Source organism: Nelumbo lutea, chromosome 2, assembly GCF_056320005.1.
Source record: "Nelumbo lutea isolate HS-2025 chromosome 2, American lotus-T2T, whole genome shotgun sequence".
NCBI lineage: Eukaryota > Viridiplantae > Streptophyta > Magnoliopsida > Proteales > Nelumbonaceae > Nelumbo > Nelumbo lutea.
In genome coordinates this window covers 64,418,690-64,436,792 of record NC_142685.1, presented here as the reverse complement: position 1 = coordinate 64,436,792, position 18,103 = coordinate 64,418,690, and the positions used below count along the sequence as shown (strand labels likewise).

Here is an 18,103-nt window from a genome sequence, read left to right as displayed (position 1 = left end):
ATCATCTTATCCGTATCTACTAATCCATACCCAGATTCACCCGCTATTTAATTAATCCAATTAACCCAGTTCGAAATGGGCTTTAGGCCCATTAAGCTTTCAAGCAAACTCCCTTTTAATGCTGGTTAGTTTGGCTCTCTTTGTATGACGTGGGACCCTATCATTGATCTCCACATAAGCCACATGGGTTCAGCCTAGCCTCTGTTACAAGGTTTGGCTGAATTCACTGTTGAATACAGTGAATCCCTGAGTCCATCAGTATGGGCTCTTAATGGGCCCAACATTTACACTAAATGGTCATCGGGTCCAACCATTTTATGAAGGCCCAAGGACTGTGGGCAGATGTGAGATTAGCCCATCAGGTTTATTATCCCTAAATGGTCTTATACTCAACCTCTCAGTCCTTATTGATCAAACACTGCCCGATAAGAGAGGACCTTTCCCCTCAGCTGCAAGGTACAGTTTTGCACTCTCTACTCACATGGATCCTGAGAATTAAAACCTTTAGCAAACATTTTGTGAAACCATAATATATATGTATATCTCTATATAAATATATTTTACAAAACAAATTACAAGTTTGAAATCAACTGTTGGCAATTTAGGTTTCCATCAGAGAGAGTGCATTCCCCGATCATTCAATTTGTCTGACAAAGGGGCTGATCCTGTCACTATGATCACCCACATAGGTGCATTCTCAAACTATCCCAATATACACAGGTTTTGACCCCCTCTAAGGATCTCACTGATTGACATATCAAAGATAACTCAATCTGGCACCTAGTGCAGTACCACAATCGAGTCTAGGGGTCAGGTGTAACATTTCAGATTTGCCCATCTGTATCTAAGGTCTAGGGCAATACTGGAATTTGGTCCGGTTCAGGTTTCCAGAAAACCCATACTGCATGTACCTAAGGTCTCACCCTGGCAGCTGAGACAAGCCACCCCAACCCATTTGGCGGCACATCATTGTCGGCCTTGGCAGGATAAATCTCCCTAGATCTATCCAAGGCTGTGAAGATTCTAAACTAACACGAGTCTCATAAGTGTCCAGTTTAAGGGTATTACACATAAACACACCAATATAACATGAATCAAATATGTACTTTATTCATTTACAATAATGTCATAATGTACATCAAATTGATTGGAGCTAAGGGCATACACTGTCTAACACACCCTGTGTCTAAATCCCAAGAATTACAACTGAGCCCAAAAGATAGACTGTGTTTGTACTCCTTGCTTAGCAAGATCATTTGCCAAACAGTTGGCAGATCTTCTGACCCATTGGACTTGAATAGACATGTCCTTGGAAAGCCATTTGTACCTCCTAAGGTCGTTCCTTAGATGCCAATAGACTCCTTCCCCTTTCTTTAACCAATCCACTACTGCTTTGGAATCTCCTCCAATGATTAGCCTTTCAAAGTCCAATTCCTTGGCTTTATCAAGACCAAAGACAGTAGCTAAATATTCTGCTGTAGCCACATCATTTGTCTCAACTGGACCTGAAAATAAGGCACAGATATTACTTTCTTCATTCCTAATCATCCCTCTAATTCCAGAGGGGCCTGGGTTGCTCACACAACTTCCATCAAAATTTAGTTTCAACCAGCCACAAGGTGGAGGCGACCAATCCATTGCTGCAATCTTAGGGTTATGACCTCAATCAATGCCTCCTTGGTTCTTTCCTTTCCCCAAAAATTCTAGAGTTTTTTTCCTCTAAAACTGTCCAAACCACTGCTGCCCTTGTGCATTTCCACATCAATCTGCCCCTCCTAGTAGGACATCCACAAGTAGAAGGGATAAACAACTAACAACTCTCCCAAGTTAATAGGAGGAAGCCAACTGCAACCAAATAGCGAAGCGAGCCAGTCCTAGATAAAACCAACAAACGGGCAGGTCTGGCAGGAAAGAAGGAGATGAACTGCAGTCTCACCGTTAAGCTTGCATAAACAGCACCAGTTGGGGGACAAACACCAGTTTGGCCTCTTCCTTTGAAGTTTATCACAGGTATTAATGCAGCCATGATACACTTCCCTGCAAAAAGCACCGATTCTAGGAGGGGTGGAATAGCACAAAATTTCCTTAACAGGGAAGGCATGAGAAGGGGAGGGTAAGGAAGATACAAGGGAGTTAAAAAGTGTCTTACAAGTGATGGACCCAACTGAATTGAGGGTCCACACCCTACTATCCACACCCCCATCCCCAAGAACCACATGATGAAGCAAGGAATGCAAAGTAGACACTAAGGGAATTACAGACTCTTTGAGATTCATAGTGAAGCCCTAATTCCAATTTAAATTAGAATGAGAAGGAGGGGGGAAAATGAACTCAGACACAAGTTTACCCTTGAGATTGGAAAGAGCATAAAGAGAGGGGAAGAACTCCATCAAAGGGAACTCTCCAATCCAAATGTCTTCCCAGAACCTAATAGACCCGAAACCAAGTCTTACCTGATGCAATTGAGGAAGGTAGGAACACAATCATGGATAGCTCTCCAGGGGGTAGCCAAAGTAGCTCTATGAAGACATCCAGCATCTCATCCATTACTTGACAGCCCGTGAATACTTGCTACCACTTTGTGCCAAAGCCTTTCACTTTCTAACGGGAAATTCCATAGCCTTTTGCCCAACAAAGCCATATTTTTCATTTTGATATTTCCAATCTCAATTCCCCTTCTGCCTTTAGATTCATCACCTTCTTCCAACTCAGCAAATGATCTTTCTTCCCTTCCCTGGATTCCCACAAAAAATCTCTCATAATCTTTTCCAATTTTATCACAACAGCTTGGGGCACTCTAAAAACCGACATATAATAGACAGGAAGGTAAGCTATGGGGTGGGGTTATGGGTTCCGCTTCTGTAGTTGTTTGGGTGTAATTGGAATCTATCAGCTGATGTATGCATGGTTTTTGACCACTCTACCTTCACTTGGCCTAAAAAAATAGGGAGAATTATGTGGAGATGTGCCTGAGCAGCCTTGCTATGGACATTATGGGTGGAAAGAAATGCTAGAATTTTCCAAGAGAAGGAGAGGAGCAGATTGGATTTGAAGGATTGTGTTTTGAATATACACTGGTTAAAAACCATGGAGCTTTTTCAGCAATTCTCCTTTACTGATATTTGGAGAAATTGGGTAACAGTAGCAAGTTGCTCCTCCACTAAGATTAGGACAACTATAAGTTGGCTTCCCCTGTCTGCAGGATCTTTGAAGCTGAACTTTGATGGGAGCAGTCTGGGCAATCCAGGACCCTCTGGAATTTGGGGGGGGGGTTGTGCAATCAGCATGGAGAGGTTGTCCTCCTATACTGGGGTCCTCTGGGATATGGAGATTCTGTTAGGGCTGAATTAATAGCCGCTGTACAAGGGGTGCATTTTGCAAACCAGATGGGGGTAGAGCAACTGATTATTGAAGGGGATTCTAAGGTAGTGGTGGGCTGGTTGAAGAAACCCCAGAATGCTGCTTGGTGTTACAAAAATGAAGTTAAGAAGTTCAAATGGCTGATAAGGAATGTCTACTTCTATACAGTGGGTAGGGAGATCAGCAAATTCTTTGGCGGATGTGTTAGCCAAGCAAGGGAGAAACAGGGAAGGCCTATTCTGGGCTCAATTGTGATTTTCATTGTTTTTAGTTTCCTTGTAATCTGTTGGGGGAGAGGCTGTAGCTCGCACCTCTCCGAGGGTTGTATGAGCTTTCGATCTCAAATCTGGTCATGATTTAATAAAATTGTCATCATTTATCAAAAAAAAAAAAATAAAAAGAGAAAGAGAGAAGAAGATAACACACAATTACCCACATGCAACTTCAAAACAAGTTTTCTATTACGTTACTTCCATTTAAATTTTGATTACAATGACTATTTATAGATTAAATATAGAACTGAGATCTCCGTCCTATATTTTTTACAATACTTCTATTATGAAGTTCCTGACATTTCCAACATGTTTCCAATATTCAGATGATAGAAGTTTCCATTGACTCTGGCATTTAAAACCTTGAGGCAATCCATGTGGACACTCAAATAAGGACTCTTTTCTTTTTTCTTTTTGAAAAAATAAAGTATTGTATTAATTATAATATCAAAAGGATTTTTAACTCTTATAATAACACTTTCTAATCTTACTACAACTAATTCAATAGTGAAGACAGCAGAAATGATTAAAATAGTAAATTACAATTTACTTAAATAGTAACTATGAGAATGCTTATAATTAATAGGCCACAAAGTTACTGTAAATAGTAAGTTAGTTTTTTTATTAGGAATGGTAAATTATTAGAAAAGTGAAACTTAGCCCAGTTCCTAAGACACTGGCAAACTGATAATACCAAAATTTACAGAACTGCCATTGGTTCAAGAATATGAAGAATCATGGTTTCTTCTTCCGAGGATTCTTTCCCTGTTTCTTTGCCTGCATCAGTTGGCTGAATTATGAGTCAAACTATCATCTTTGTCATCACCTAAGCCTTCTTCCAACTATATGGGGTTGGCTACATGAATCCTGTTCTGTTCAGTTCCATATCCATTTATTAATTATAGACCCTTAAATCATTGAGCGATACAATTAATTCAAAATGGAAAAATTAAAACACTAAGATCTACATTTCATTTTCACTACAAAACTACAAATAGAAATAACAGGAGAAAAACAAATAAATGATATATAACCAATAAAAGCAAATGAATGATGTATATACCTTATAAATTTTGAAATTGTGCATAGTCATGTATTTGTCAGCTACTTGTTCATTCTTCATTGGACATTGATTTGACCTCATTCCTAATCAGATGGTAATATGGACTATGGACTTGATTTATTGATCAGGTCCTAAACTTACCAGCTGGTGCTTGGTTCACCTGGTAAACATTAACCTAATATTCATCAACACCCCTAACAAATGAAGCAGCTATTAATTGGGGATGACCATTAAGTTCTTGATGGGCCTGAATTCTCAGCTACGAATTCTGAGATTCAATTAACTTTATTAAAGTCAATTGTCCTTGGAGTTTAAAATATTATGTCAGCTATGTGTTTCTTGGACCTGGATTTGACTCATTCCTAATCAGATGCTAATTTATGGACTATTGACTTGAATTATTGATCAGCTCCAATATTTTGGACCTAAATCTACTAGCTAGGGCCTGGTTCATCTGGTAAAAGTTAATCTAATACCCATTGGCACCCCCAAGAAATGATGCAGTTATTAATTAGGGATGAACCATTGATAAAAGAAAAGGGATGAACCTAGTTTAGTCAATATCAAAAGACTTACAAATCAATTTCTTAAATGGACTCAGTTCTAGGCAACTCATTCTGGGAATGGATTGATTCTATTTTTTTTGATCACTGGAATGTCTTGGCTATGTTCAACTCAGTTGACCTTGGAGTTGTTTTTTTTTTTTTTTTTGTGACTAAATAACATTTTACTCAGAAAGTTATTATTGGCTCTTATACCATACTAATCTTATTGAGAATCTTCATTATATCACTTACAAATAATCTGGGTTTTTGCTTTTATTTTCTTTTTTCTGTTCCCCCTCCATTGAGAATTTATTATGATTTGTTTGTGCAAATGACAGTGAGGGTGTGATTGCTAGTGGAGCAGCTGATGATGCCATACGCCTATTCATTGAGAATAAAGATGGTTTGGTATACCCACAACCTGCACTCTTCTCTTTCATAATTGTTTTTTTTACTGTTAACTTGAAACTTTATAAATTTATGAAAAGGAACCAGCAACAAATAGATATACCAAGCACCCCTTCATCATAACTTGTGTATTAAATTCTGCCCCTTTTGGGAATAATTCCCCATTACAAATTGCTTCTGCTCTCCTCTTGCTTAGTCAGCACATTTACTAGCTTACTGGCTGATATTTGTGTCCATATAAAAGTTCTTATCAACTCTCTTAGCCAAAAACATGGTTTCTCTCATCCTATGTCCATTGTTGAACCAGAGCTGTTGTTTGTAGGCCATTCCTCGACTACCCTTTAGTCCCATTCCACTGATATACCTTTATAATTGAGAGTTTATCTGTTCTCAACCCTTGTGGCACTATTGTAAGTTCAACCTTCGTAGAACCTCCATAGCTATAGGTTTATAAAGTCTCATAATTGCTTTTAATTTGAATCTTTGACGACCTGCACATTTAATTAAATATATCTCACTTACTGCTTTGAGTTATTGAGTATACCATGTATGCTAAATGCTTGAAAATAAAATTCAATATTTCCTTGCCAACCAGGACACCTCTTTCATTAAGTTGTATTTCTTTATTCTATCAGTTTATAGGAGGCCCTGTAAAACAATGCAGCTCTCTTTTGTGCCTACCAATTAGATGGCAGACCCTATGACTGATTGCATCTGCTTTTTTTTCTTCTTACTCCCATAACAATTGAGTTCTGCTGACTTAGGCCATTCATTGCATTGGATTCTCATAGGTGTTGGTCCTCTGACACTACTGTATCTTGGTAATAAGACCTCCAATCAGCCGTAGCAATGAGAACTGTTTAGCCTGTCACCCTGTCATCTCCTTTAAGTTGCACACATTGACCCCTCTTTGTGCCACCATGAATATGTACTCTAGATTCTTGCTTCTTTATACTGCAATGAGTGAAGTGCAGGACATGCCTGAAGGGAGATAGAAAATCTGCAGGAGGAATTGAATGCTTCCTTTTCCTGGGCACACAGGACAGCTAATGGGATGGCTGACACTTTAGCCAAGCAAGGCGTATTTAGGTAGCAACTTTTCTGGGATAAATTGTAATTTGTTTTGGGCTATGGTTGTATGCTGTCTTCTTAGGTGAATGGTCATCCAAACTGTTGTAACTTTTTCTCATCTATTAATATAATTAATCTTTGCTGTTAAAATAAAAAGAGTGAAGTGCACTACCTGGTTGCCCATTTAATAGGTATTGTGATGTGCCTTAGATTCTTATTTCCGAACATTTGCCAACTCTTTGAGGATTTTGGCATGGTTCTCCTGATTGAGTTGGTATAGCAAAAAGATTCACATGACCCAAGATCTTAAGCATGACACTGTGGCAGCTATGGTGGCAGCAGAAAGGGTTCCTTTCGCTATATCACCCTCTTTTAAGCTAATATCCTCTTCTATATGGCAAAACAGAGCTTTCTTTTAGAAGGGATGAAGTGGTGCCATCGAGAGAAGGGAGAGGAGTCTTCATTCCAGTGACTGGGTGGCAAGAGGACTTGGTGATAGAAGCGAAGAAGTTCGCTGTGGAGGAAGGAGAAAGTCGAGGGCAGCTGTTGTTGAAGATTAGAGAAGAAGGAAAGGCAACTGTTTTCTTGATGGGAAGCTAGCCAGTGACTTAAAAGGATTCATTGATGGAGCACTCTATTCTATCAAGAATGTGGGATGAAAATGTGGGTTGGAGATAAGGTTCAAAATATCGACATGGTACACCCGATACGAGGTGTATCGTATCGTATCTTTGAGCCCCAATAAACCTGTTTACAGATATTTTTACAAAACCCTTCTAATATAAAATAATATATATATATATTATAATTATATTCAAGACAAAAACAAAACAATGCTTATCGGTCAAAGTAATGATACATCTCTGCCGATACACAGAGGTGTATGAATACTTTGAACCATGGTTGGAGATGCCAAGAAGGAAGTACCAAGCAGAGTTGGAGCATAATCAGAAGGGATGGTTCATGGTTATCTCAGAGTTCTTTCACAATAGCAAAAAAAATCTGTCTGTTTCCCTGAAGCAAGGTAGGTGGTGGAAGTCGGTTTCAGAGAAGCTGCATGGGTTCCTGATGAAGAAAGAGGTCAATTCTGGAAAAAGATTGGAAGCAAAGAAGTAAATGCAACATGTGACAAAGTGGTAGAAGACTTGAGTGGAATAGAAGAAAAGGTCCAGGTGAAGGCTCAAGAGTGGTTCTTCACCAAAGCATTGAGGTGATCAGCCTGAACAAGGCACAAAAAATGATTTTGGAAGCTGAAAGATGAGAATGGGAGAAAAAATTAACGTTAAAAGCTGGTAGAGAGGTGAATGATTGGGGAATGATTCAGGCTGTGACTGGTTAAATTTGAAGCTTTAACAGATGTGCATATTCTTCCCTTTGATAAGACGAGAGCCATTCTTGATGCTGGTGATAGAGTGGCAAACTTCAAAAATCTGGAAACTGAAATTGGATTGGTCTTGATTGAAAAATGGTCTCCATCATGTAATAGCAGAGAGCTGGAAGATGGAGCTTTTAAAATCAAACTTCTTGGTCTCCCATTTAATCTGTGGCGGTTGGAAGATCTTAACAAAATTGTACAAGCGTTGGGTGGAGTTCTACTGTTGACTGATACAACAGATCTCTGAGCAGTGGTGGTCAAAGTGGCTGGAATGAAACCAGGTGTTCCTCGTCCGATTGAAGTCCTTTGTGGTGGGCTTTGGAGTAAGGCCTGGTTAGCGACAGAGTGTGAAGTGTCACTTTGGAGAGAGAGGCATGAGGTTGAAGAAGATGATGACATGGCAGGCATGTGCTGTGGAAGGAGAGAGGGCAATGAAAAAGAGCAGTTGGGGGTAGGGCTGCAATTGAGCCAAGCTGAGCCGAACTTTTGTATGTCTTGGCTCAGTTTGACTAAAATACTGTTAAGCCTGAATTCGATTTGGGCTCAATTTCTTGATTCAAGCTTGGTTCAATTAAATATTTGACAAGCTCGAGTTCGGCTCGAAAGATTGAAAATGAATATATTTTTATATTTTATAAATATATTATATTATATAGAATATAAAATATATGTTACATAAAAATATATTTTCATAATATATTATTAGATAAATTTTTATATTTTATAATATATGTATGTACCATACTACCATGTCTACCATGTATATGTTAATTAAGCTAGGCTTGCAAGCTTTCAAGCCCAAATTTTTATTAGTTGAGCCTGTCCAAATAACTAATGGAGCTTGCCTTAAGATTCGAACTCGAACCAAGCCTAATGAAACTTGAGCCCGAACTATTCCCAACTCATATTTGAGAAACAATTGTTTGCAAAAGTCTTACAAGTGGGTACCATTGCTAGACCCGATTAGGCTATGTGATCAACTAAGGAAATAAAGTGGGTTGGGTAACAAGGGTGAACCAGGTGATGTTCAAGGGGCGTCTAACAACTGGCCCCTAAATTAAAACTAGTAAAAATTTTTCGATGGTAGACCAGCCCTTCAGTCTATCATCGTTCTAGGCCGCCGGTAATGGTAGGATTTAGATGAATTATGTGCGGAGATCAGATCTGCAATGGAATCCTAGAGTAGAGGCATTGCAAGGGAGTGTGGTGCAAGCAATGAATGAGCACCCTAATCCAAGATATACAAGAAGGAAATCCGAAGATGAGGATATGATAGATAGTGGATGGGAGGCTAGAGGACTGTGAGTAGACGGAGGACGAACTCAATGATTTGGAGTCAGAGGAAGTTTCTTGGAAGAATCTGAAGTTGGTGAAGAAGGCGTGTTGGAAGAGATGGAGGATTCATTACGGACATAGTGACATAGTGACAGACATCCTATTTATAGGTGAAGAAAAAAGCTCAAATGAAACCTTTTCTTTAGATTCAGCGGCGGACGGTGAGAGTAATATTATGGTGGAGTACAATAGGGATGTAGAGGTGGGACATTGAAACCCAACAAAGAGGGAAATCAAACCAAATTTACTTCTAAAGAAGGATATCCGTAAGGCATTAGATGAGGATCATTAGAAACTTGGCAGGGGAAGTCTCGGAAAGGATAGGCAACAGAGTTTGTGTAGTAAACAGTGAAGTATTTCCTTGAAAGATAATTTTCCAGATCAAACCCCTACCAAGGAAGTTGCTGAACTCCATCCTTGTGATGAGGAAAAAATTAAACTTGCCTCCCTCTCACCATGTCCCAGGTATTGGTGTCAATTCAGTTTTAAACACTAACCCGTGTTTTGTGCCTGTGTCTAATGTTTCAAATCCCAAGTGTTGCCATTTGCCGCAAGAAGATAGTAGGGTTAGGGAAGAAGTTTTCAATAATAAGGTAGAGGAGGAAGAGGCAAGGGGTAGAAAAATATGGGAGATGATTGAGGATGGTTTTGAGGATCTGAAGAGAAAGGAAGTGTAGGAAGGAGATTACTGTGAGATAGAAGAAGGTACAAATGAGGATAAGGAACAAAGGACACATTTAGGAGATAAGTAAGTATGAAATTGGGGGAGGGGGGAAAAAGTTGATGGGAATGGTCGGGATGATCTAGTAATAGAGTTTGTGGAAAAGTTGGGGTGCAAAGTACATGAGCCTAATGTTACAAGGCTATACTTACTGAAAAATAAGGAGGGAGATAAGGTTAGAAAAAGTAAATTGAGTTAAGTGGAGAGATTGAAAAAAGATGTAGAAGGGGATAAGGAGTTTAGTGGAAGAAAGGGAAGGGTGAGAGGTAACAAGTAGGTGAGGCTTGGAAGTTAGGTTGAATCTTGAGGTTGTAGTGAAGATTGTAAGCTGGAATGTTAGAGGTTTAGGGGGAGCATGGAAAAGAAATATAATAAAAAAATGTTTAGGAAGGAGAAGCTCGATATCATTAATCCAAGAATCTAAGGTCATGGATTTTGACAAAAAATGGGTTGAGAGTGGAAAGCTAGGGGATGGAGATGGGCTGTCTGTCTTGCATGGGGAGCCTCAAGTGGTATTGTGACACTGGAATAATGAGATTGTAATGGGAATAGAGGAGTTGATTGGGAATTTTTTTATTTTGATTAAAGAGATCTCAGATGGATTCGAGTGGGTGTTAACAAGCATATATGTGGGCCAAATGAGTATAGGGAAAGGAATACTTTTTGGAAGGAATTGGAAAACATTAGGGGTTTGTGGTGGTGTTTAGGAGGGGATTTTAATGTGATAAGACTTTTGGAAGAGACTAATAATTAGAGATGGAGGATTAATTTAAGCATGAGGAGATTTAACCAATGTATTGGGGCTTTTGGGTTGAAAGGACTTCCTCTTGCTTATTCTAATTTTACTTGGTCCAACCCACAGACCAACCCAATTTGCTCTAAACTGGTCAGATTATTATTCATTGTTGGTTGGGAGGAGCATTGGAGAGGTCTAGTTTCTAGAGGTTTGCCAAGAGTTACATCGGATCATTGGCCAATTTTCAGTTTTGAGGAGAATTTGGAGGGTAGATGTCCAACTCCTTTTAGATTTGAGAATATGTGGTTGCATACTATTGGTTTTAAGGAGAGGATTAAAGCTTGGTGGGAAAAGAAACCCAAGGGTGAATTGGAAAGGAATGAGGTTTCAATGGAAGTTGAAACAACTTAAAGGCAAGATCAAGGAGTGGAATTTAGGGTGAGCAAAGAAAATCGAAAAATCGACTGAAACCGAATTGAAAAATTAGTTAACCAAACCGGTTGGTTTGGTGTTTTTAAAAAATCGAAGATACCGGTTTGGTTTCGGTTAACCAATATAGAAAACTAGTGGTTAATTGAACCGACTAGTATACATATATTTCTATATATTTTATATATATATTTATGTATATTATATACTATATATTTTTATATATTATAAATTAATAAATATGCATTTTATATAGATATATATTTATAATATATGATATATTATTTATTATTTAAAATATAATATTTTTAATATTTATAATATTTTATTATATTTATATATATATTTTTATAATATATATTATAAAAATTAAAAAACGAAAAATTGTCAAACCAAGTCGATGGTTAGCCGAACCGGTCAACCGGTTAACAGATAGGTTTCGGCTCGGTTTTGATTACCGGTTTTCCAAAAACCGATACTACGGGTTCGGTTACAAAAAATGCCCAACAGTTCGGTTAACTGAACTGTGAGCACCCTTAGTGGAATCTACAACATTTTGGTAGGATTAAGGAACAAAAGAAAGCTTTGATTTCTAAAAAGAGTTGGATGGAAAGGAATTCGGTGGTCTTATGGAGGAAACTGATAGGAATGAAAGATGGAGGTTAAAGAAAGAATTGGAGGAGTTATTATTGAAAGTGGAAATCAGTTTGAGGAAAAAAAATCAAGGAGTAAGTGGATTAAGGAGGGTGATAGGAATACTAAATTCTTTTGTGCATTAGCAAATGGGAGGAGAAAGAAGACTTGTGTCAAAGTTGGAGGTTAATGGGGTAAGCATTAACCAGTAGAGTGAGATTGATCAAGCTTTTGTAGAACATTTCAAATCAATCTTTAGGAAGTCGTTGAATAATAGAGTTTGAATTGGCCTAAGCTTTCAGAGGAGTCTCAGATTGGGTTGGAAGAAGTTTTGATAGTGAAGAAATAAAGAGTGCAATTTTCTTTATGGATATGGTTAAAGCTCTTGGTCCTGATGGGTTCACCATGGCCTTCTACCAAGATTGTTGAGAGATACTAAAAGATGACATTTTGATAGTTTTTGAGGATTTTTTTTTTTGTGAGGGGTGTTATTAATTTGGTTTTAAATTCAACTTTCATTGCTTTGATACTAAAGAACGCAAAGGCTCGTCATCCTAAGGATTTTAGACCAATCAACTTGCTGCATAGCCTCTACAAGATCATTGCTAAGGTGCCATCTTGAAGGATTAGGATTGTACTTTCTTCCATAATTCACAAAATCAAGGGGCTTTTGTTAGGGAGAGGCAAATAACTGGTTGGATTCTGATTTCTAAAGAAAGCGCGGAGGATATGAAGAGAAATGGGAATGAAGGGTTTGTTTGCAAGTTGGATCTGGAGAAGGCATATGACTTAGTGGATTGGGGCTTCTTGAAGGTTTTTATGGAAAGTTTTGGATTTGGTGATAGGTGGATTTTGGGTTGTATTGAAACCTATCATTACTCAATATTGGTTAATGGTGTGTTGGACAAGGGAGAGGGGAAGACTTCTTTGGAGATGCACAAAGCCTATTCACTTCTACTTGTCTAAGCTGATCAAGGAAGAGGCGAAGACTTCTTTGGAGATGCATGAGGGCAATGGTGTGTTGGACAATTTGGGAGGAAGGGATCCAAAGCATTTTCCTTGAGAAAGAAAAAAACAAAGAAACTGTCATTGAAACTATTACCATCAAGGTGGTTCACTGGGTTAAGTCTCTGGACATCTTTAAAGATGTTCATTGCATTGAGGTGATGAGAAAGTGGAGAGAGGTAGTTGATTCTGCTCCTGGAAAGGAGGTGGTTAGGCCTGTTTGGTCTCCACCCCCTTGTGGCTTCATTAAGCTCAATTTTGATGGTAGCAGTGAAGGCAATCCAGGTCCATTTGGCATAGGTGGAGTTTTCAGGAATGAGGAGGGAAATATCATTGTGCTCTACTCAGGTCCAAGGAACAAGAGATTAATAAGTGGTAGCAATCCTCATCCTCACTGTGAGATCTACAAAGATTATACTAGTTAGGTGAAATACAAAGGAACGGTCTCCTCTTTTGTGTAAGTTATTCGAAGTGTTTACTTTCCCATGAAACACTTCTCAACAAGAAACCATAATCTTAGGGGGAACTGGCCTGCACCAAACTTCCTTAATAGGGATTTGTTGGGAAGAAGATTGGCAGAGGGACTTAAAAAAAGAAGCACTAGATGTCCCTTTGGATCTAGGAACCCAAACCCGTTTGTTTGGCTTGGAAGGATCCAAACAAACCTTATTGAGGAGGCAAAGCAAATGGGAGATAAATTTTGAGGCAACCTCTTTTTTTTTTTTTTTTTTTTTTTTTTTTTACAATGAGACAGATAATAAGGAGGGGGAGAAGGTTCTTTTTCTGACCCAAATATTCTCGCAGAATTGAACTGTGTTTCTAGAACAAGCATCACACCTCACAAACATAAGAAACTAAGAATATTGTGAATTGCCTTCCAAGGTGTTCCAAATTAGCCCTGCTGTGATACACCGGCATCTCACCCATTCTCTAAACAGCCATGAATCATGCCACAAGTTGTCTTGCTCTAGGGGCCAACACCACAACCATTTGCCCGACAAGGCTAGATTCTTTTGAACCACATTCCCTAACCCTAATCCTCCCTTCTCTTTGGCTCAGTTTGGAAGGAATACAAATAAAAAATATGTAGAGTACAAAACCATGTATTTTGTATTATTTTCTATATATTTGCACTATACATATTTGTATTTGTACTCTTTCCAAACTGAGCCTAATGAAAGAACACATACAAATATGTAGAGTGCAAAACCTTGTATTTTGTATTATTTTGTTTGTATTTGTACTGCACATATTTGTATTTGTACTCCTTCCAAACTGAGCCTTTACTTCTACACACAATCTGCCACTTAATTAGGTGATCCTTTTTACCATCTCTCGGTTCCCACAAAAAGTCTCTCATTAATTTCTCTAGCTTCTTAGCTTCCTTGGGTGGAATCCTAAAGATGGAGAGAAAATAGGTCGGCAGATTCACCAATGTAGCTCTTACCAAGGTGATCCTGCCATCCAAGGAGATTTAATTTTTCTTCCATGAGGCTAATCTTTTTTTTTTTTAAATTTTTCTAGCACCATGTTCTAGAAACTACTCTCCCTAGGGTTTGCCCCTACTGGAAGCCCTAACCTACCAACGAGACAAGTTTTCTTCCTATCTCACCTCGACCTGAAATCTTAATCTCTCTTTAATTTCACTCTCTTGGGCAAAATACATTTCTCTTTTTCATTAATAAAATTTTCCTTCTACGTTTCAAAAAAGGAAGAAAGAAAGAAAGCAAGCAACATTGGTTCTTGGAAATATAGACACATAATGAGGGAGGTGGAACAGCTGACTCAACTAAGCCCTGTATCGACTATATGGGGCAGCTAGGTTGTCAGCAGTTGACTATGAGCTGGGAAGTTATCCCCCAAGGTGGGACTTTGTAAAAGAAATGTGAGTGGCCAGCAGGGGCTAGGCATACAAGGGGTGTTTGTCACATTACTGATTGTACATCAATCTTTTTAATAATCAATAAATTTGTTATAGAACTTCCATTATATAACCAACCTGTTGAAAACACCATGAAAGATATTAATGCACTGTTGAATATGTTGAGATGCATTCTCAGTAGGGCTGTCAATTGGACTGGATTTGGTCCAATCCGATCCAGTCCAACATTGGTCCATTTACAAATGGATTGGACCAAATCCGGTCCAAACCCATACAAATCGGTTCTAACCCAGTCCAATTGAAATGCAAATGGACCGGATTGGACCCAATCTAGTCCAAACTAAGTGAAACCTTGAAAATTACATTAAAGCACAGAAAAAACAAAAAAATTGCAGAAATATATTATTAAAAAAATCAGAAAATATAAAAAATTGCAGAAATAGAGCCTACATTAATTAGAACTGTATCAAGAATTATACAGTTGTTGTATATGTGACTGTGAGTATATTATACAGTTATGCAGTAATGTCTACTACTGAATTACAGAGAAATTGCAAGTTGCAACAAGTATGTCTTCTTTCACAAAAAGAAGATCAGCCCATATAACCTTCAGCTCCACTTAAGCAGAACCTTGAGATATTCTGCAATAACTAGCACCTGCAGCACATAACACACTTTGATCAGTTCTAATAACAAATACATAAGACACAGATTATCATCTTTTATGTCACCATAGCACCCGTAATAACACATAAAACACAACAGTAACAGTATTTTATTCAAAGTTCCATCTGTTTCACCATTAATGGGAACAAAATTTTCCAATCCATAAAAGATGAATTATGTTTTTTGGCTCTTCCACAAGCAAAACTTTGCTTGTTTATCCCTTTTAAATGGAAAACAAATAAAACCTATGTGAAATTCCTCTCAGGCAGAAAAATACTAGGTGTTTGAAGCAGAGAAGCTGTTCATGCGAAGGGCCAAAGCATCCAATGTAAGAGAGAAGATTATGAGAAAACAAAAACATAAGAAGCAGATAAATGACTGGAATGAACATTTTGACATTCATCTTACAGCCCTTGCATGAATGTAAAACAAAATATCAAATAATAGACCATGTGATCCAAACAGGCAACCCTCCCTCCATAGAAGGGCTTCTCAATGGGACTTAATGAAGAGAAGAGGGCACAGAAAAGAATAGATCATGTGATCCAACCACAACAAACGTAGAATGGCCAGTGACACTACCAACCATTAAGGAATAGACCACCTGCTGTCAACCACAACAAATATCTATGAGGATAGTGAAATCACATCAAGTTAGCAAACTAAAGATGCTTCAACAAGTAGCATGTGATTCTTTCATAAAATAAAAAGAAGCATATCATTTTGAGGAAGGAGAAAAAAAGTTTTGAATAAGATTTTACGTATCGCAGATGGGAAAAACTGATGTCCATTTTATAGAGCAACAAATATAGCAAAAGATATACTTCAGTACCAATAAAAAACTATACTAATAATCTCAACTAGAATCAGAAGTTTTGAAAGAAAAAATCAAGCACCCTAACAGGAAAGTTTTCCACCAACGGTAGGTTAAAGATATCTTGGGACAAACAAATAAGTAGAAGCAACAAAATACAACATGAAAGGACAAATGGGATGTCCAATCCACCATCTTATTGGGCTATCCAACCTGGACTGGATTGGACTGGTCCAATCCACTGTCTTATTGGACTGTTCAACCTGGACCGGATTGGACTGGTCCAATCCATTGTCTTATTGGATTGTTCAACCTGGACTGGATTGGACTGGTCCAATCCACTGTCTTATTGGACTGTTCAACCTGCTCAACCTGGACCGAATTGGACTGGTCCAATCCATTGTATTATTGGATTGTCCAACCTGGACTGGTCCAATCCACTGTCTTATTGGACTGTTCAACCTGGACTGGATTGGACTGGTCCAATCCATTGTCTTATTGGACTATCCAACTTGTTCAATTTGGTTTTAATTCAGATTGTGTCAGATGTAAAGCAATCCTCAAAATAGGTGTAAACTTGAATAATTAGAGAGAAAAAGGAGGAAGAAAAGTAAGAGCAGCAGTACAAGAGAAGAAGATGGAGAAAAGAGGAGGAAGAAGAAAGGTTCAAATAATCCTTCCCTTTCTTCTCTAATCCTTTTTACTAAAAATTAATGTTAAAATAATTACAAGTATGCCCTTAAGTGGGTGGCTAGCTAGGCAGTAACATAAAGAGATCTAACAGAAAGAAATAACAGGCCCATTAAGAGAGGCCCATTAACTAACAGGAAAATAGAAAAAAATATTACGAGAGAAGATACTAGGACCCGTTCGGCCCTGTCTCTTTACAGTGTCCAACCCAAACATGGTCCATTGACAACCCCAATCTTATCTTCTATCAAGAGACTATATATTGGTTCAACCCAACCCAGTCCAATCTGATTGTTTACAAATAGGGCTGTTAATGGATTGGATATTGGTCCAATCTGATCCAGTCCAATATGAATCCATTACAGATGGACCAAGTCCATTAGGTTTGCATTGGTCCAATTCAACATTATCTTATTGGACCGTCTAACCCGTCCAAATTGGTTTTGATTCAAATAGGGTCAATATATGCTAAATGCAACAACATAAATAGTAATTCTTAATTCTTCATACTGATAGTTTTTCCACCATTCTCAACAGACAATATTCTTAGGGGTTGGTGGAAAGCAACATCCTCAAGAACAGCTAGATCTCTAGCTCTAAAGGAATGGAATCTGTAGAGAACACTGATGTGGGCCCCACAGCAGTGGTCCCCACTGTGTTCGTAGGACAGCATGTGTAGTTATTTGTTTCAGTTATAGTAGTGTCAGTTTGTTAATTCAGTTGTTATTTATTTCAGTTATTTATTTACTTTATTTATCATGTAAGTACTAAGGGCAGATCTGTCCTTTCCTTTATGTACTGAACATAACCTATAGATACTAAGAGAGGTGGTGGCATATGTGTTAGAATCTGTCCCTCCTTTCAACCCCTCGTGTTCTCCTGTTTCTCTTCTCTTCCTTCTCCTTTCTCTCACTTTTCTTCTGCTTTTGTAAACCTAAAATCTATTAGAATTCAAGATTGATTACAATCTTGATCTTCTACTTGGTATCAGAGCCTATCTAGGGCTTCTCATGTGTGTCTAGTCCAGTCGACCACGTGAGGACTAGCTAGGGCTGGAAGCGTATGAAGAAGTATTCGGGGACTGATTCTTGGAGATTA

At 38.3% G+C, this 18,103-nt stretch overlaps 1 protein-coding gene across 3 annotated transcripts in view; it reads left to right on the top strand.

Moving 5' to 3' along the window:
* The window catches only part of EMB1345 (Transducin/WD40 repeat-like superfamily protein), a 41,622-nt gene that overhangs the window by 14,283 nt on the left and 9,236 nt on the right, over positions 1-18,103 (top strand). Inside the window, exons 8-9 of one of the 3 annotated variants that reach the window (XR_016107757.1) lie at positions 5,579-5,648; positions 6,655-6,737. Coding sequence is in view for 1 of the 3 variants with exons in the window: in XM_088972325.1 (XP_088828451.1) it covers positions 5,579-5,648 (70 nt within the window). In the remaining 2 variants the exon portion in view is untranslated. Of the gene's footprint in view, positions 1-5,578; positions 5,649-6,622; positions 6,738-18,103 lie in introns of all 3 variants that reach the window. The other 2 variants (XR_016107758.1, XM_088972325.1) reach the window with 2 other exon arrangements.